Source organism: Pelophylax lessonae, assembly GCF_965119305.1.
Source record: "Pelophylax lessonae genome assembly, chromosome: 13".
Taxonomy (NCBI): domain Eukaryota; kingdom Metazoa; phylum Chordata; class Amphibia; order Anura; family Ranidae; genus Pelophylax; species Pelophylax lessonae.
The window spans coordinates 191,108,375-191,129,145 of NC_138780.1; the positions used below are offsets into that span (position 1 = coordinate 191,108,375).

At 46.6% G+C, this 20,771-nt stretch overlaps 1 protein-coding gene across 1 annotated transcript in view; it reads right to left on the reverse strand.

The window, feature by feature from the left end:
* Positions 1–809: 809 nt before the first annotated feature.
* RPS6KA5 (ribosomal protein S6 kinase A5) overlaps positions 810–20,771 on the reverse strand; it is a 204,367-nt gene continuing 184,405 nt past the window's right edge. The window contains exons 15-17 of the mRNA XM_082242791.1: positions 16,494–16,653; positions 10,114–10,277; positions 810–1,438 (exon numbers count right to left, since the gene is read on the reverse strand). Of these exons, the coding sequence (XP_082098917.1) occupies positions 1,205–1,438; positions 10,114–10,277; positions 16,494–16,653 (558 nt within the window). The 3' untranslated portion in view covers positions 810–1,204. The remainder of the gene's footprint in view (positions 1,439–10,113; positions 10,278–16,493; positions 16,654–20,771) is intronic.

Below are 20,771 nucleotides of genomic sequence, written 5' to 3' on the forward strand. Positions count from 1 at the left end.
CAAAGTGTAGTACTATAGAGCAGTGATGGCGAACCTTGGCACTCCAGATGTTTTGGAACTACATTTCCTATGATGCTCAACTACACTGCAGAGTGCATGAGCATCATGGGAAATGTAGTTCCAAAACATCTGGGGTGCCAAGGTTTGCCATCACTGCTATAGAGTGTCACTAAAGTGACAGCTCTGAGTCTGCTGGGGCTGCTGACATCACATTCAAGATTGTGAAGCCTCAGTCTCACAAAATAAAGGCTTTTACAGTTAAATAACATACCTAAAATACATTAAATTCACATATAACCTTAGATTGCTGTTGACATAACTTGTTTGGCGACAGGGTCTCTTTAATCCTCTCCAAAGCATTACTAGAGTTTTAAAATGCCAAGTTCCCACAGGGTAAAACACAGTAGGATTTTGACACAAGAAGTCTCTGCCCCCCTATTATAAAAAAAGAAATGCAGCCACCTTCTGCAAGGTGGTAAAAGGCAATTAAAAATAATTGCTGCCTGCATGACTTCAGTTGAAAAACTTCCAAGGCCGCTCTCTCAATAAACATAATTGAGAATTAAGGCCGGATTTACATATGTAGCACAAGGAAACTCTTCATAGAGTTTTCAAAAGAAGTGAAATGAAGGACACATACTGCTAAGGGGCACGTCAAGTCAAGCGCAAATAAATAAAGACGTTGCCACCTTACCACAGTACGCAAAGCGGAAACATATTGCTCTCTGGCTTCGTGATGGACAAAGAATCCCTCGAGCCCAAGCTGTAGCTCCGAAGCCACGGGTTGCATAAGCTGGCTGTGTCTTATATTGTATAACTGACCGACGCAGGGCGCATCAACCAAACTCTAGCCAGGTGGTACTCCCGCTCCCCACTTCAATGCGTTTTGGTCTTGACAGCAGCTTTAGGGTTAAATAAGGCAAGACATTGCAATGTCTGCATCAGCCCTTGGAAGGTCTTCAATTTCCCCCCTAAACACAAGGAAAGAGGAGAAAAGGAAAAAAAAAAAAAAGTTTATGAGAGCACCCATTATTAGTGCTTGCATGCCTCAACACCCTCCGGGCAGCACCAAAGGGTCCACATCAAAGAACTCAATAATAATAAAAAGGATGGCTAATAGCTTGTGAGCCTTAAAGAGGTGGTGCTTGGCGGCGTTTTGGTTGTGGCCATTGTGTATCTGAAGAAGGCTGCTCTAGCTGTAGCTCTAGTCCGTAAACTGGAAGATGGTGTCGGGGTTATTGCTCTGGGATTTGCTCGTCGGCTGCAGAGTCTTTGTCGGAGAGGTTTTACCGTGTGAATGGGAGGAGTGAGAGCTCTCGCTGGAGCTGCTTCGAGTCTCCGTACTGGTACTTGTTTTCTTCATCTTCCTGCGCTTTGCCAGTGGGGCTTTGTCCACATTTTGGAGGAGGAAACCTTCCCGCTTGTACTTATTGAAGGCCTGTGAGATATACAAAAGACTGGATGAGTTTATGTACTAAAAAACACATGCTATGTTGTCAAAGAAGCATGTTTAAAGCGGAGTTCCAGTCTCACACACTCACCTGTCCAACGGTCCAGCGATGCGGCCGCCCGAAGTCTCGCACTTCTCCCTCTCTGCTCTGCGGCATCACTGGTGTGGGCACCCGGCTGTGACAGTTTGCGGCTTCACAGCCGGATACGCACTGCGCGAGTTGCGCTACGCGTCGTGATTGGCCGGCAATCTTCTGGGACCTCTGACATGTCCCAGAAGATTGCAGGGAGGGAGGGGGAGAGGAGAACTTCCGCTCAGGGCGCCGAGCGGAAGTGGGAGCGGGTACCTGTCAAAACTAGGTACCCGTCCCCCCCCCCCCCCCACAAAAATGACATGCCAAATGTGGCATGTCAGGGGTTTGGAACTACCTACCACTTTTGGGTGGAAATCCGCTTTAAAGAGGAAGTAAACCCATTAATTTAACAGTTGCCCGAAATGTAACACTCCCATTGGTTGTGCTCTCAACCAAACTGTCAAACCATCCAATGGCTGGTATCATAACTGATCACATATGCAGCATCATGGCAGTTGAAGATTAAACAGAGGCCAAGATGGCAGCTTCCTTTCTAGAAAACGATAGGAGGGTTTACTTCCACTTTAAGTGTTGGATGGGTGAGGAGCACCAGAATAATCATAAGGGGGCCTTCAGGTGTTAGGAATAAAATATAAAGTATTTACGACTCAGGCCCCTTTCACACATACGGACTGTTCGTCCGTTTTTCATCCATCCGTTGACGGATAAAAAATGTACATTAATGTATCCCTATGGAAAAACAGATGACAACGGATGATCATCCATTTACATCCGTTTTCATCTGATTCCATCAACATCCGTTTTTTTGAGTGGATGAAAAAGCTAATTTTCATTCGTCAAAAAAAAAGCTTGGATGAAAGCGAATGACAACGGATGAAAAAACGGATGTGAAACTGATGTTGACTGAAAAAAACTGATGACAAAACAATGTGACTGAACTGATGAAATGAACCGTCTGTATGTGTTAAAGGGGCCTTAGGGTCCTTTCACACGGAGCAGACCGTTTTTTGATCCGCTCCGGCATTTTTTTTTTACGGACATGGATGACACTTGTGTCATCCGGTCCGTATGTGCGTTCATCATCCCATCCGTTTGCGGATGGTAAACGGAGATAATGCATGTCAAGAGGATTGCGGATGTCAGCGGATGATACCGCTGAAATCCGTTTTTGCATCCGTTCTGTTTTTTAAAAGGAAGAAAAAACTGAATTTTTGTAAAATCTTACCTGTAAAATTCCTTTCTCTGAGTCCTCCGACAGTCGCCGCCTCTTCATATTCGTCACATATGGGGTATTAGACTTTGCTCCGAAGGAGTAGCTAGGCAACAGAATATGTTAACATTAAAGCTTTTAACATATCCCACCCTCAAGGGGTGGTCCCCTCAGTCAATACCCTCCTACTTCCTGCAACCATATCTCAGTTTTAGTGGAATAGCAGTAGAGTATACAACCAAACCCCAAAAGAGGGGCGGGGGCGGCGACTGTCGGAGGACTCAGAGAAAGGAATTTTACAGGTAAGATTTTACAAAAATTCCGTTTTCTCTTACGTCCTCCGACAGTCGCCGCCTCTTCATATTCGTCACATATGGGGACGTCCCAAAGCAGTGCAAACATGAGGGGTGGGAAACGCATCCGCGCCGAAAGGCAACGCAGTCTCCGGAGCAAAGAAAGGAACCTTACCAAAGGAAGGAAACCAGCTGGGCAACAGAAAAAAACAAGTGCTCAACAGGAGCAACAACCCAGGAAAAGACAAAAAACCAGGGGATACAAAACTTATCCCAACAGCCAGAGGTCCCCAACAAGGGACCCTAGGGAACCGCCGCACTAAGAACCTTGCGGCCAAAGGAAGTATCCGCCGATGCCTGAACATCTACTTTGTAGAATCTTGTGAACGTGTGTAAGGTCGACCAGGTCGCCGCCTTACACACCTGGGCTACAGAAGCCCCATGACGACAGGCCCAAGACGTACTCAAAGATCTAGTAGAGTGCGCCTTCACAGGCACAGGGGGAACCTTCCCCTGCAAAGCATAGGCCTGTTCAATGGTCTGCCTGAACCATTTTGCGATGGTAGAGGCCGAAGCCGCCATGCCCTTCCGAGGACCCTCTGGAAGAACAAACAAGGAGTCCGTCTTTCGAAAAGACACAGTCGATTTAAGGTAAACCCTTATCACCCGGACAACATCCAGAGAATGCAATCTCACCTCCTTTGGATGTTTAGGCTTCGCGCACAGCGAAGGTAAGACAATATCCTCATTAAGATGGAATTCCGAAACCCGTTTCGGAAGAAAAGAAGGATTAGGTCGCAAGACCACCTTATCCAAATGAACAACCAGGTACGGAGACTTGCAGGACAAAGCCGCCATCTCCGACACTCTGCGAGCCGAAGTGATCGCCACCAAAAAGGCGACCTTTTTGGACAACATAGACAACGAGATCTCCCTGATCTGTTCAAAAGGAGCACGTTGCAACACAGACAGAACGAGATTCAAGTCCCAAGGGGGCAAAGGATCCCTCCTAGGAGGAACCAGATGCCGCACACCCTGAACAAAAGTGCCAACCAAGGAGTTGGAAGCCACGGGACGTTGAAACAGAACGGCCAGTGCAGACACCTGACCCTTTATCGTAGCCAGCGCCAAACGCTGATCAACACCCGTTTGAAGGAAAGACAGCACACGGGAAACCGAGTACGTGCGGGGTGAAAACCCCCTGGACTCACACCAGGCAAAATAGGCCCTCCAAGTACGGTAATAAACCTTCCCCGAGGAAGACTTCCTCGCGTTGATCAAAGTATGAACGACCTCTGGAGAGAGACCCCTCTCCTTCAGGACCTCGGTCTCAACAGCCAGGCCGCCAAAGCCAGCGACTGTAAAGCAGGATGGTATATCGGTCCTTGAGACAGAAGATCGTCTCGAAGAGGCAGACGCCACGGGGCGTCGACCGCCAGATTCACGAGGTCTGCGTACCAGGACCGGCGAGGCCAGTCCGGTGCCACAAGAATCACCGTGCTGCGTTCCGAGTGTAACCTGCGAAGGAACCTGGACAGCAACTGAATCGGTGGAAACGCGTACATCAGCCTGTACTGATGCCACGGGGCCACTAACGCGTCCGACGCGTCTGCCCGAGGGTCGCGCGTCCTTGCCACGAACCTTCTCACCTTGTTGTTGAGACGAGACGCGAACAGGTCCACATCTGGAAGACCCCACTTCGCGCACAACATCTGGAAGACAGCCGGGTGGATAGACCATTCCCCCTTATCCAGGGTCTGGCGACTCAGAAAGTCCGCCTGCCAATTCTCCACCCCCGGAATGTGAACCGCCGTTATCGCCGGGACATGAGTCTCGGCCCAAGACAGAATGTCGGCCACTTCTCGAGCCGCTCGGGCACTCCTGGTGCCCCCTTGGTGGTTGATGTAGGCCACCGCCGTGGCATTGTCCGTCTGCACCCGAACCGGGCAGCCCTGCAGCCGGTCCGTCCAGCGATGAAGACAGAGACTTATCGCACGCAATTCCAGAATGTTGATCGGAAGGGAAGACTCCCCCTCCGACCAAGTTCCCTGGGCGGACAGAACGCCCAGAACACAACCCCAGCCCGACAGGCTGGCATCCGTGGTGATCACCGTCCACGAGACAAGACGAAACGACTTGCCCCCGGACACCATCGGGGACTGGAGCCACCACAGAAGTTTTCTTCTGGTGCGATGACTCAACGAGATTTGAAGATCCAGAGAATGAGGTCGCCCGTCCCACCTGGATAGGATCTCCGCTTGGAGACCCCGCGTGTGAAACTGGGCGAAGGGAATCGCCTCGAAGGCCGAGACCATCAATCCCAGACATCTCATGCACGTCCGCAGAGACGAGTGCGGAACGTCCCTGAGGGACCTGACTTCCTCCTGAAGAGTTCTGAGTTTGTCTTCCGGCAGGAAGACCTTCGCCTGCACCGAGTCCAGAATCATTCCCAGGTAGGGAAGACGAACCGACGGACTCAGCGTCGACTTTGGAAAATTTATCGTCCAACCAAACTCCTGCAGAGTTTGCATCGTGACAGACAGGTCCTTCTCCAGACCCTGGCTGGTCGCAGACCGAACCAGAATGTCGTCCAGATACCCCAGGACAGAAATGCCCTGGGCCCTCAATAATGCCAGAACCGGTGCAAGCACCTTGGGTGAAGACCCGCGGAGCCGAGGCGAGACCAAAAGGCAACGCCACGAACTGGTAGTGATCCTCCGCAATGGCAAATCGAAGGAACCTCTGGTGACCCTCGAAAATGGGGATGTGAAGATACGCATCCTTCAAATCGATGGAGGCCATGAATTCCCCCGGAACCAGGGCAGCCACCACCGACCGCAGGGATTCCATGTGAAACTTGCGAACCCGCACAGAGCGGTTCAGAGCCTTCAAGTCCAGAATTGGACGAACCTTGTCCTTTCTGGGCACGGTGAACAGATTGGAATAAAACCCCCGAAATCTGTCCCGATGAGGCACAGGAGCCACCACTCCCTGAGCCCTCAGGTCCCGCACCGCCAGGTGCAGGTCCCGCAAACGCTCTGGAGACAGTTGAAGATTTGAGGGAAAAAATCTGCTCTCCGGCCGAGAGAGAAACTCGATCTTGTAACCAGATCGAACGATCTCCTGAACCCATCTGTCCCGCACACGGGCCAACCAGGGTTGAAGAAAACCGAGCAAGCGTCCCCCCACCCCAAAACTGGGTGAGGGCGCCCCTTCAGGCCGAACTGTTATGGGCTGCAGATCCGGATTGGCCGGACTTCTGTTTCCCAGACCAGGGCTTCTTCTGAGAGCCTTGACCTTTGAACGGCTTGCCCTTGTAGTGCGGCCGAAAGGCACGAAAGGACCCCTGAGGGGGCCGAAAATTAGCATGCTTCTTCCCAGAAGCCCCCTTAGCCTTGGGGAAATGGGGCAAGAGAGTGCTCTTACCCCCGGTGATCCCCTTAATCAACACATCCAAGGACTCCCCAAAAAGGCGAGACCCATCATAAGGTAGATTGGCTAAGGTCTTACGCGAAGATTGGTCCACCGACCAACATTTTAACCAAACCAGGCGGCGAGACAACACCGCCACGCTGTGCACACGTGCAGCCAATGGAATCAGGTCCAGGTCCGCATCACACAGATACATGACACCCTGGTGGATTTGATCCACCATATCCAGGGTCGCCGGCGAGGCCGAGTCGGCCACTAGGACGCGCCTAAGCATCTGCGTCCAACTTGCGATCGCCTGGGCCGCCATGAGAGAAGCAAACAGAGCTTTTAGCATAGAACCCGTAACAGAATAAGTGTGACGGGCAAGAGACTCCAATCTCCTATCCGTGGCATCATGGAACACAGGGGAATCCTCTGCAGGAATCGCAGTGGCCTTGTTTAAAACCGCAATTGCGTGATCCACTGGGGGAGGCACACACCACCTTTCATCAGTGGAAGGCGAGAAAGGATAACGCAGCTTGAACCTACTTGGTACAGCAAAAGGTTTGCGCAGATTGCGCCATTGTTCCTTAACAGCGCGCTGAAAATCATCATTGCAGGGAAAAACCTGCGGTGTCCTGCGTTTTCTCTGCGTCCCATAGGCCGCCAAGGCAGCGGGGGGACACACTTCATCCTGCAAGCGCAGTGTTTGCTTTATGGAAGCAATCAATTCATCCATGATTGCAAGCTCTTCAGGCGAGCCAGGGGGAGAATTATCAACCCCCTCAACTTCAGCCTCCACCTCGGACCCCACTAGATCTAGGGAGGAGCGGGACCCCGATAAGGAGGCCCCCGCCAAAACAACCCCATCACCTTCACCCTCAGAATCAGAGGAAAGAGCAATTCTGGGTCTTTTAGTAGATTGAGCAGCCACCAGCATCTGCACCTGAGCAGCAAGGCCAGCCACAATAGTGGCTAAATCCCCCCCCTGGGGGGGAAACAGCGGTCCCCTGGCTTTCCACCAAGGCGGTAGGAAATTTGCCCTCCTGAGAATCCATTGCCCCTGTAATACCAGACAATAAAGGGTTAACTGCCCCTTTAAGCAAGCGCGGCAAGCGCAGCCCACCGCACCACACTCAAGCACACTGAGACCCCCACAGGGAATATGCAAACTGAACACAGGCAATGGATAGCAAGAACAGAAGGATAAAACCTGAGGAGACCCTCGCCGCTGCTGCTGCCTCGATCGGTGTTCCTGGAAAGAGGAAGTGATGCTGCCAGGGCGCTCTATGAAAGCCTATGGAGGCTACAAGAAAATGGCCGCCATGCATGTAAAACATGCGGCCGGAGCGAGTGTAGGCAAAATGGCGCCGTTTGGCGCCGAAACCGCCGCTCCACAGTGCAGTAATGCACACATGTCATCCATGTAGAAGAACACATGTCAGATCGCCGCAGCGATCGCTGTATATGCCCAAACATGCCAAAAAAACATGCCCCACAGCACACAGCTTTTCACACTGACCAGGCTGACACACAGAGTGTCACACAGCTCTCCCCCCCCCCCCTTGCAGCCCACAGCATGCAGCCGAGAGATAGGGAGACAAGCAGTGTGAATAGAGGCAGGTTACAAAGTCCCAGACTGACACCCCCCCAGACAGACAGGTCCCCACATAGATACACTTACCTCTCAATGGTGTGGGGGACCCGCACAGGCGAACAAGCCGCTGCACAAGAGGCAGGGAGAGTCGCAATTCAAGACGCACAAAATGGGGGTTAAGAAACCGCACGGCGTCCAGTGAGGTAGCCACCTCACCAATCATCCCTGCACCGAACAGGGATGGGTCGTTCACTGTGCCAGGAGCGTTACCTGGCTGAACGCTCGATGGCAGACTGGGAAGCCACTGACCCACGACCTGCGACCAGGGGGATCAGCCCGAGACCCAGCCCGCATGATCCTCTTCATCAGAAGAACTAACTAACACTGACAAAAATAACAGCTAAGTAAAGGTAGAGAGAAAACTCAAACAAAATTTCAAAAAGAAGAAAGAGTCTGGGGCAGAAAGCCCCAGCACAGGAAAAGCCAGCCACTCCTGACAAGCTAGACATTAAAACTGAGATATGGTTGCAGGAAGTAGGAGGGTATTGACTGAGGGGACCACCCCTTGAGGGTGGGATATGTTAAAAGCTTTAATGTTAACATATTCTGTTGCCTAGCTAATCCTTCGGCGCAAAGTCTAATACCCCATATGTGACGAATATGAAGAGGGGGCGACTGTCGGAGGACGTAAGAGAAATAGGGTTCTCTTCCGTTCCAAAAAATGGAACTGATAGGAAAGAACGCAAATCGGATGTCAGCGGATGGTCATCCGCTGACATCCGCAATCCCATTGACATGCATTATGTCCGTTTTTCATCCGCAAAAAAGGGGATGAAAAACGGACATACGGACCGCCCGTGTGAAAGGACCCTTAGGGTTCATGCTTCAGAGAAACAAAAAGAGCGAGTCTTCGTTTTTGCCCATAAGGCATTAGTAAGTATCAAGGAAAAAATGCAGCTCTTAAAATATGTAAGTGTTCACAAACACCAAGAAACAGGACAGCAAGTAAACAATCATAAGGATGAATGTTTTTTTACCACTTGCCAACCGGGCCATAGCCGAATGATGGCTACAGTGCAGTCGGCTTATTCTGGGAGGGCATACAATGACGTCCTCCCAAAATCGTGCTTCCCCCCCCAATGGCAGCGTCCCTTTATCACGTGATTGCTCCGTCCAATGACAGAGCGATCAGTTGTCAACAAACCGATGCACGTCCGGTTCAGTTCTCTCCTGTCCTCGCACGCTGTACGTAGTGATTGGTACAGTGTGCAAGGAGAGGAGGGAAACGCACAGGTCAGGACTAGAGTTCCTCCATCCCAAACTTGCTCATCCCTGTCTTTATGGACCTTGCTTTGTGCACTGGTCCAAATTACTTGGTGGAGGGGGGATTATGGTGTAGGGTTGTTTTTCAGGGATGGGGCTTGGCCCCTTAGTTCCAGTGAAGGGAACTCTGAAGGCATCAGCATACCAAGACATTTTGGACAATTTCATGCTCCCAACTTGGAGATGGCCCCTTCCTGTTCCAACATGACTGCGTACCAGTGCAGAAAGCAAGATCCATAAAGACTTGGATGAGCGGGTTTGGGGTGGAGGAACTTGACTGGCCTGCACAAAGTCCTGACCTCAACCTGATGGAACAATCGGAGCAGACACTGCAAACCAGGCCTTCTCATCCATCATCAATCCCTGACTTCACAAATGCGCTTCTGGAAGAATGGTCAAACATTCCCATAGACCCACTCCTAAACCTTGTTGACGGCCTTCCCAGAAGAGTTGAAGCTGTTATAGCTGCAAAGGGTGGGCCAACTCAATATTGAACCCTACGGACTAAGACTGGGATGCCATTAAAGTTCATGTGCGTGTAAAGGCAGGCGTCCCAATACTTTTGAAAATCTACTGTATGTATAAATTGTCTCGTACTGATGAAAGCTGGTATTTTTCTTGTCAACCGACTATATTATTTGAAATGTCCACATGTTTATTATCTTGATTAACACTTTAACAACTGTAAGAGTACATTTGTCATACAGACCACAGGAAAGTATCTCAGACTCTCACATGAAAAGTGGCTTTGACGTGTGTGTGAACGGAAGCTCCAGCAGAGCCAAGGACATCAGGGGTCATCAGTGGGTTGGAAGATAGTTGACTGCCATCTTGAAGCCATTCATTATATCTCAGTGTTGACATCTTAATTCTTTTGTTAGGATCCACAGTAAGAAGCCCTGGGCAAAACAAAGCAACATTTTATGGTCAGGAAACTATAATTAACATAGAAACATAGAAAAGTGACGGGAGAAAAAGACAGAGTGGTTGATCGAGTCTGCCCGTTTTGTTTTATATTTTTTTTTCGTTAACTTTTGTTATCTGAGTATAGATCTATCATGTTTGTCCAAAGCCTGTTTGAAGCCATTTACTATTGACTGGCTCACTACCTCTGCTTGACGCTTATTCCAAGCATCAACTACCCTTTAAGCAAAAAATTACGCAGAACCAAGCTTCGACTACAGAGTGCGGATATTACTTCAGGCTCCAACCTCAGGCTTCATGCTTCTTATGACAAGTGACCCTGTGACGGGAGTCACTTTGGTTGGGGGGCCTGTGGAACCCAAACCCAGCTTACATTCGAGAGGCTGAGAAATCCATCTCTCAGCTCCCTTGGTCCCTCTTATGTGTAAGTCACCGTGTGTCTATTAGGGACACAGGGTGACCAAGGAAATGGACAGCTACTAAAAAGACACTGAGAATATGGTTTGGATTACTCAAATGGGACAGTAATATTTATCAACAATATATCTCAAGGAATATATGAAGACTCTGGGACTCTAGACCTAGGATCCATGGTAAAGGCCTAGCTGCCTATTGCCAATAAGAGACTGCTTCACACAGTCAGACTCATAGCTGATGCTAATATCAGCTCAACCACCTGTCTTCCACACATTGTTGATTATGCCAATTTACTCACCTATTGTCTACTGTGGGTTCTGTGTTTACAGTTATAATAATGTGTATTGTATTTTGTGCGCTCGATAACATCAAGTTTGCTAGTTAATTAACTCAAGTTAATTAAATCACTGTCATCTGTTAGTTGCCGAGGGAAAATAGTATACGGTTCGTGTTGGTTGTGCCTTAGATATGTTAATTATATTTCTGTACACAATTTCATGTGCATATGATAATGTAATCAGACACCTGACCTGGTGGGGTAATTTGATCAGGAGGGGGATGTTCTCCTGTGTGTATATATTGTGTGTGAGTCTGTTCAATAAAGGATGTTGTTTTTTCAGATCCATACAGGCTAAGTTCCGGCTGGTTTTGTATGGGGGCGCTATAATATCTGATACCTATGTTCATACTGGAGGAAGCAGTATTCTGATGGAATCCCACAAATACAGTCGCGGTTCCATTACAGACCCTTTCTCCCATGTGTATGTTATGCTATCTTTTTATTATACTTCCCTTTATATGATGTCCTCTGGCTGCTTACACAATGGACTGGGTCCACTCTCGATCTTCTCCAGCGATGGGTGGTCCCCGTAGATGCAGGGAGCAGCGCTGATGCAGGAAAGACATGAATGACGTTGGGCATCATTTTACGCTCACTGGACTACAGAGCTGTGAGTCTGAGAGACAGTGCCGGAGATGGGGTGAGAAAATCAGTGAAAGCACGTTTTCTTTTTTTGTTTAACCAAAAAGCTAGGCTTGGTATTTTTAGAACTTGGGCTGAGTTTGAAGGAAACCTACTAAAACAACAAGATAAAACTAAAGTATTTTATAAACGATATCCTCCCACCCACCTTATCCCACATTTTACTAGTGCTTGTTATCATCAGCAATTACACATTCTACCCTGTAACAGCAAATTTTCCTATCGCCTGAACCTACCCCCTGGGTTCGTACATTAATAGAAGGTTATTTTCTCATTTTTAGTCGTAGCTGGTTCTTTGTACAATTAGGCACTTTTTTTCTCTTGCTTCTCATCCACAAAAAAAAAAAAAATACATGCCCAGCTATCCAGCATGTTCTGTAGGGATCCGGTGCTTCACACCCAGCCCCACACTGCCACCTTCTTCTTCATCTGGAGCCAACGGTTTCTGCTGGATTCTTGCAGCTGGCCCCCTTTTAACGTGCATGTGCTAAGTTGGAACATCAGGGGGCCTTCTCCATAAACCAGGAAGAGACAGCCGACCCCCTGGTGATGCACCATGGAGCATGCACAGTACAGCACCCCGAAGTCTCATAAGATGGGTGACATGGATATCCCAGGAGACTTCGGGCTGCAGTATACGTCATCCTGGCTTAGGCCAGAATCCAGAAAGTGTGAGGAGGATTACCTGTAAAAGGTAATAAGAAAAAGAAAAAAAAATTCCAATTCTGAGAAGAGGGAAATGGGTGTGAGATGAGAGGGAAAAAAAAAATATCAGAAATCAGAGAATATTAACAGAAATTATTAATATTCATTCAAAATAAAAATCAATAGTATGAGACATAATTTAGACTTGTGGTTGGGGGGGGGGAGGGGGCAGAAAAATGTGCGGTTGAGGCATATTTTTGCCTCCTGCTAACCGCCCCACCCCCTAAACTGCAATAGGCAGTGGACGGGCATAAAAAAGTATAGAGATTGCTGCGCTATGTACCATATAAGTTAAACTAAGAAGTAATAAAAGCAGCTACACAAAAGATTCTGAAAAAATCCAATAGACATATGTATGGTAAAGTTGTAGCGCTAATCAAATAAATAAGTTCATATAGAAAGTATAAAAGAGACATCCGAATTACATTGAACAGATTAAAAGTCCATATAAATTATTAGATATCCACAAATTGTGAGTCCACACAGACAATCCTGGAAGTCAAAGGGTGCAGTAGATCCACCACCAGAGGAAAGGTCTCCAAAATGCCCTTACCGGATCGATAGACCAAAGAGGTCATTTACAGCAGAAAGTAAATGTCTGTCAGACCACGATCTGAAGCACCGTATCCTCGGTTGTAGATCACCACAAGCCTCTAATCTGCATATACACTCTCACAGGAAACAAAAGACGAAAGGAGCCTCTCATACTCTCATAGTGTAGTAATTCCCATTGGATTTATTTAAATAAAAGAGAGAAACTCACAATTTCGCAGAGTGGCAGCAGCATGTCTGTGTGTGATAACACCAGTGTAGTTCCGTTTCTAACCATAAAAATGGCCGCCGTCCTCCTCAATCGCGCATGCGTCTGACCATCCACCAATAGGATCCACCCAACGTGTTTCGTCACACGTATTGACGTCGTCAGCGGACGGGCATGTTTACATGGCACAGCTGCAATGCTTTGCTTCTCACCCGCAGCAGAGTTGACCTGATATGCCCATCAAGCCTGCCAAACGCTACACTTTTAAAGTAAATGGGGAAAAAAATGCAAAAGCCCCGCAACCACGTGAAATGCATGCAGTTGCGACCCGCTTGTTGGCAAAAAATAGGGGTTAAAACAGGCGGTAAAGAGGCATTGCGTTGATTTCTCACCACCTGTCGGTAGACTCTGTAAGGCGATCTGAACACAGATCAGGCTTCAGAGGCAAGGGAGATTTAGATGCATGTCTAAATCTACCCTAAATATTACACAAATATAATAAATAAAAACAAAAATAACTCTAGGCTTTTTAGCATTTTAGATACCTATAAAAAAAAAAAAAATCAGCTTAATATTCATTGTATCACTGAATGGGAATGTTTGAAAAACCTTTGTACATAGAGTTTATATTTATTTATGTACCCTAACTGATTGTTCAGTGACAGCAACGTATTGTTATGTCAAATCCTGGTGTGAACCTTTAAATAGAGGACTGAAAAAAAAAAAAAAAAAGATTCTAATTACATACTGTAAAGTAGACAGGCTCAGCTGTATCGGCGGTGGTAACCATACCCCAGACAGGGACACCCAGGAACAGTCCAAGCAGGTTTGTCCTGAATGTTTTTTCAACAAAGCAATAAAAATACAGACTTAGAATGCAGAAGGGCTTTCATTCCGCAACTCCATAGCATAAAACAAAAAAACATCTGCTTGCCTGAGTCACTTAATCCCTTCTTGCCCAGCCCCAGATTCCCTTTAATGGAGTATATATGACATGGGGGAGGGAAGGAAAGGTAATCATAAGACCACTGTGATTGACTGTCACAGACCGAGAGCTGTCTTTGATGCACTCTCAGCACAGAAACATTGGCTGCCCAGCGATGCACATGTGCAGCATACGGATGTTAAACCATCTATTTGCCACCACAATATGCGTTAGAGCCGGTTCACACTTCCGCGTTTGCTGAGATCGCATGTAATTTGGAGAGCACTGCTCCTAATTACATGCGATCTGATGTGCAGATGCGAGTTCAGCCATACACTTTGTATGGCTGAATTTGCACTGTATCCGCACCAAACACGCAAAGGAGGCTTTTTTTGAGCCGCAGTAGAATCGGATCGCACAGTGGTTCACACTTGTGCGATCCGATTCTGTGCGTACTGTCAGATCGCACTGCGATATGCGATCAAACTGGGGGTGTCGTTAACATTTAATTGACACCCCCTGCGTATCGCATATGGCAGTGTGAACTGCCAGAGGTGCGGATGCGATGTGGGAACACGCTGCATATTCGCAGCGTTCCCGCATCGCAGATGTGTGAATCGGCACTTACAGTACGTGGGTGCCGACAGATTACCCACTTGCCGACCAGCCGCCGCCCATATCCTGCGGCAGGTCGGCTCTATTACACGAAACTACGCACTTATACGTTGTTTCCTGTAATAGCCAGTGGGGGCGCGCGCAGGTGCTTATTGGCCAGAATAGGAGCCAATTAGCGTGTCCGCTGGCCATCTGAGAATGCTCCCCATAGAGACAGAATGGCAGTCTGCCTATGTAAACAAAGCAGACCACCGTTCTGTCACAGATAAACACAGGATCCTATGTTCCTGCTATTCAGGAACACAGATCTCTATGTTCATCTAGTCCAGCCAGGGTTCCTTCTGAGGTTGCTAGGGGTTCCTTGAGCAATGGGCAATTTCTGCATCTCAGATAAGTTCCCAATGACACCATTGTTCCTTTTAGCTATCTGTAAGGGGGTAATTCTTCCAATGATGACAAGAGTAAGGAGCATTCTTCCCACTGACTGTCACACTAATGTGTCATGAGTTGTAGATTTTTAATTTTTAGCAGGGGTTCCCCAAGACCAGAAATTTATTTCAAGGGTTCCTCTGTGTTGAAAAGGTGGAGAAAGGCTGGTTTATGGAGCTTAAAATCACACCACGCTAAACACGCACAGGACCCTTTTTTAACCACTTAAGCCCCGGAAGATTTTACCCCCATTCCGACCAGGGGGTATTTTGCGATTCGGCACTGCGTGAATTTAACGCACAATTGCGCGGTCGTGCGACGCTGTACCTAAACGAATTTGACGTCCTTTTTTTCCCACAAACAGAGCTTTCTTTTGGTGGTATTTGATCACCTGTGCGATTTTTTGATCACGCGCTATAAACAAAAAAAGAGCGTCAATTTTGCAAAAATAACAATATTTTTCACATTTTTTTATATGAAATTCCCCCAAAAAAAAATGTAAAAATCAAAATTTTTAAAAATTTTCGGCCAATTTATTTTATGCTACCTATGTTTGGTAAAAAAAATCGCAAAAAGCGTATTTTGATTGGTTTGCGCAAAAGTTATCGCGTTTACTAACAAAGGGAAAGATTTTTGTCATTTTTGTTGTTTTTTTTTTTTAACGCGTAATGGCGGCGATCTGCGATTTTTTTTGCGGTACTGCGTCATTGCGGCGGACAGATCGGACCCTTGACCGACATTTTTGACACTTTTGGGGTTACCAGTGACATTTCTACAGTAATCAGTGCTATACATATGCACTGTTACTGTAAAAATACACTGGTAGTGAAGGGGTTAACTTTATTTGGAAGGGAGGGGCTGTGTGTGTCCCTAGGGGCGTGGTTTCTACTGTGATTGGCTGTGGCTCTAGCTGTAAGGACACTGATCAACGGATCTACATACCAGATCCGTTTTATCAGTGTCTTTGCAGCGAGGAGAATGACAGGCAGTTTGTTTACACAAGCTGCCTGACATTCTCCCTCTCCCCCGCCGATCGCCGAGTGACCGGCGGACATCGGGTCCGCTGGTCACACGCGCGGGGGGGTCCGTGACCACGCGGGAGCGCGCCCGGGGGGGCGCGCGCTCGCTCCCTAGACCCTCACAAGCAAGCAACGTAGCCCTACGTTAGTTTGCCTGTGAGGGGCTGACCGCCGACGTAGATAGTCGTGCGGCGGTCGGCAAGTGGTTAATCAGAATCGCACCGAATGCATGTGAACGGTCTTCATAGAAAACAATGTTATTTCACTTAACATGCGCATCTATGCATTCTGGAAGGCATCTGAACCGCATCAGTGTGAACCAGGGCTTACAATGCTCACCTTGTATCAAATCTTTAGCCTCCTGTGAAACATTTTTCCAACTGTCTCCGTCAAAGGAGAAATCTCCCTGCTTTATTTTCTTCATGATGTCCTCTGCTGTGGCGTATGTTACCATCCTGTCATGACATTGGAAAGGCACCTGACCAGACAGCATTGTGTACTGAAACAAAGAGAACAGTAAATGTAAGAGACAACAGGGGAAGTAAGTTTGTGTAGGTTGCACAGCAGGGCCCCAGCATTCAGAAATGTTAGGGTGGCTCTATCGCGAGATGTTTGCCACTAATGAGTTTAATTCACCCATTACTACAGACCTTTGGGTAATGTTACATAGTTACATAGTAGGTGAGATTGAATAAAGACAATAGTCCATCCCGTTCAACCTGTGTAGGTGTGTGTGGCTGTAATCATCTCACATAGCCCTGAATGTTCTGATCCTTGAGATGTACGTCTAAGAGTCTTTTGAAAGCCACCATACTTCCCGCAGAAACCACCTCTTGTGGTAGACAATTCCACAATCTTGTAGCCCTAACAGTAAAGAACCCCCCACGTTGCCTGAGGTTAAAACGCTTCTTCTCTAATCGCATTGTATGCCCTCGAGTCCTCATGCAATCCCTTCGACTGAACAGCTTTTTTTCTAAGCTGAGATCCCCATTGAGAGATTTATAAATTGCTATCATGTCCCCCCTCAGGCGTCTCTTCTCCAGGGAGAATAAATCGAGCGATTGCAGCCGCTCTTCATAGTTTAGGTCCTCCAATCCCCTAATTAGTTTAGTTGCCCTTCTCTGGACTCTCTCCAGCTCCAACACATTCCTCCTGAGGACTGGCGACCAGAACTGGACAGAATACTCCAGATGCGGTCGGACCAGAGTTTTATAAAGTGAAAGGATTATAGTTTTATCTCTGGAATACATCCCTTTCTTTATGCATGCTAATATTCTGCTGGCTTTGGCAGCTGCCACTTGACATTGCATGCTGTTGCCTAGTCTATCATCAACCAAGACTCCCAGATCTTTCTCCATTTTTGATTCCCCCAAGGGTTCCCCACCTAACGTGTATTGTGTTTTTATGTTTTTAGTCACCAAGTGCAAAACCTTACACTTCTCCACATTAAACCTCATTTGCCATGTCGTTGCCCACTCTGTTATTTTGTCTAGGTCATTCTGTAGGATATCTGCTTCATGCTGTGCAGTTATTGCCCTGCCTAATTTTGTGTCATCTGCAAAAACTGATATAGAACTACCGATCCCGTCCTCAATGCTGTTTATGAATAAATTGAACAAGGTTGGTCCCAGGACTGAGCCGTGGGGCACCCCGCTTACCACCTCAGACCAGTCTGAGTATGCGCTGTTTATTACCACCCTTTGGACACGCCCTTTTAGCCAGTTCCGTATCCAAGAGAGTCTAAGAATTATATAATATTGAAATAAGTACAAAGCCTTGCAAGCAACTATAAATAACTATTAAATCTAGTGAGAACTGCTGATATCTATCACATTCCCATATATACAGGGCATCTGGAAACTATTCACAGTAATTTACTTTTTCCACATTTTGTTATGTTACAGCCTTAATCCAAAATTGATTACATTCATTATTTTCCTCAAAATTCTACAAACAATACTCCATAATGACAACGTAAAAGAAGTTTGTTTGAAATCTTTGCAAATTTAATAAAAATAAAATCCCATGTACATAAGTATTCACAGACTTTGCTCAATACTTTGGTGAAGCCCCTTTGGCACCAATTATACCCTCAAGTATTTTTTAGTATGATGCTACAAGCTTGGCACACCTATTTCTGGGCAGTTTCTCTCATTCTTTATTTGCAGGACCTCTCAACCTCCATCAGGTTGGATGTGGAGCGTCGGTGCACAGCCATTTTCAGATCTCTTAGAGATGTTCAATTGGGTTCAAGTCTGGGCTTTGGCCACTCAAGGACATTTACAGAATTGTCCTGCAGCCACTCCTTTGTTATCTTGGCTGTGTGTTGAGGGTCGTTGTCCTGTAGGAAGATGAACCTTAGCCCCAGTCTGAGGTCCAGAGCGCTCTGGAGCAGGTTGTTGCCATATGGAGTTTAGGCGTAATCTACCTTACCGTGTTGTGAGGATGAGGGGTTTATGTATAAAACTCCATCAGTAATTGTAAAATATATATTAATGAAAGTAAATGTACCCATTTTTTATTACAAACTCATACTTGGGAATTTAGTGTAGATAGATTTGCGTGAGCCAGACGAACTGGTTTTAGTAATCAATTAATCCAGGGTAACACGTTCCTTTGAAAGGCCAGCTGGCTATTTACATGTAAACACATAAAGTGAATACCTTGTTATCTAGTCTGTTTGAATTTGATTTTTCCTATAGCCGGGAGGGAGCCAGTGAATGTGCCTTATGGTGGCACCCTGCAATTACATCTCTGGGTGTTAGACATCCTGGTGCCAATAGACGAGGATGAATAGACTGACATCCCCGCCCTGAGTGGTATCCCTCCATATCAAAAGACTCTCATTAAGATATGCAATGAGGATAAGTCATCTGGGGAGGGGTAGACCACATGTCTCTGGAATAAATATTGCATATCTTAAGTAGCAATTTCAGAGCTACTCCGCAGTTATGAATAATTGCCCCCACACAGAGAGGAGTGGTTAGAAAGAGGCGTAACTATGGGAGGGGGAAATGGTCCTATCCTGAACAAGATACGCCCACAGGAAGTGACAAAGCAAGATAGCTGAACCAATGAGAATTGCCCTATACAAGGCTATGGGATATGGGTCTATATTAGGTTCGGTGAGACAGGGTGACTTCCTGTTTGGCATGGGAGAGCTAGAGACATCACTAGAGGTAATTATGGATTAAGGAGTAAGGGTACATTGTATATTTTATTTGTGTCGGTCATAGTGTGTGTATATGAGTCTATACTCTATGCATTGTATTTGTTTAGTTGAACCCAGGAATATTTTACATTTTTGTAGTATGTACAATAGTTATTATTGATGTAAATTATGTAGAATTGGCAAACCTTATACAAATAAATAATTGTTGTGTTAAAGTTTTCACACAGTCATAGAACTCTCATTATTAACCCAAATATTGTCTGAGATTAACTCTCATATATATTTTTGGTAACAAGGTTTTCAACAAGGATGTCTCTGTACATTGCTGCATTCATCTTTCCCTCCATCCTGACTAGTCTCCCAGTTCCTGCCGCTGAAAAACATCCCCACAGCATGATGCTGCCACCACCATGCTTCACTGTAGGGATGGTATTGGCCAGGTGATGAGCGGTGCCTGGCTTCCTCCAGACATGACACTTCAGGCCATGGAGTTCAATCTTTGTTTCATCAGACCAGAGAATTTTGTTTCTCATGGTCTGAGAGTCCTTCAGGTGCCTTCTGGCAAACTCCAGGCAGGCTGCCATGTGCCTTTTACTGAGGAGTGGCTGGTGGAGTGCTGCAGAGATGGTTGTTCTTCCAGAAGGTTCTTCTCTCTCCACAAAAAAAGCTGGAGCTCTGTCAGAGTGACCATTGGGTTCTTGGTCACCTCCCTGACTAAGGACCTTCGCTCAGTTTGGCCGGGCAGCCAAATCTAGGAAGAGTCCTGTTGCTTCCAAACTTCTTCCATTTACAGATGATGGAGGCCACTGTGCTCATTGGGACCTTCAATGTTGCAGAAATTTTTCTGTAAACTTCCCTAGATCTGTGCCTCAATACAATCCTGTTTCAGAGGTCTACAGACAATTCCTTGGACTTCTTGGCTTGGTTTGTGCTCGGACATGCACTGGTAACTGTGGGACCTTATATAGACAGGTGTGTGCCTTTCCGAATCAATCAACTGAATTTACCACAGGTGGACTCCAATCAAATTGTAGAAACATCTCAAGGATAATCAGTGGAAACAGGACGCACCTGAGCTCAATTTTGAGTGCAATGGCAAAGGCTGTGAATACCTATGCACACAGGATTTTTTTTTCGTTTTTTATTTTGAATAAATTTTCAAAGACTTCAAACAAACTTCTTTCACTTTGTCATTATGGGGAATTGTTTGTAGAATTTTAAGGAAAATAATGAATTTAATCTGTTTTGGAAAAAGTGAAGCGCTGTGAATACTTTCTGGATGCAGTGTACGTGCAACCTATTTTCAGCATATTCAGTTTTATGTGGTTTATTAAGAGATGTTTTTATTATGGATATTTCTGCACAGGGGATATATATATATATATATATATATATATATATATATATATATATATATACATATATATATATATATATGCATATAT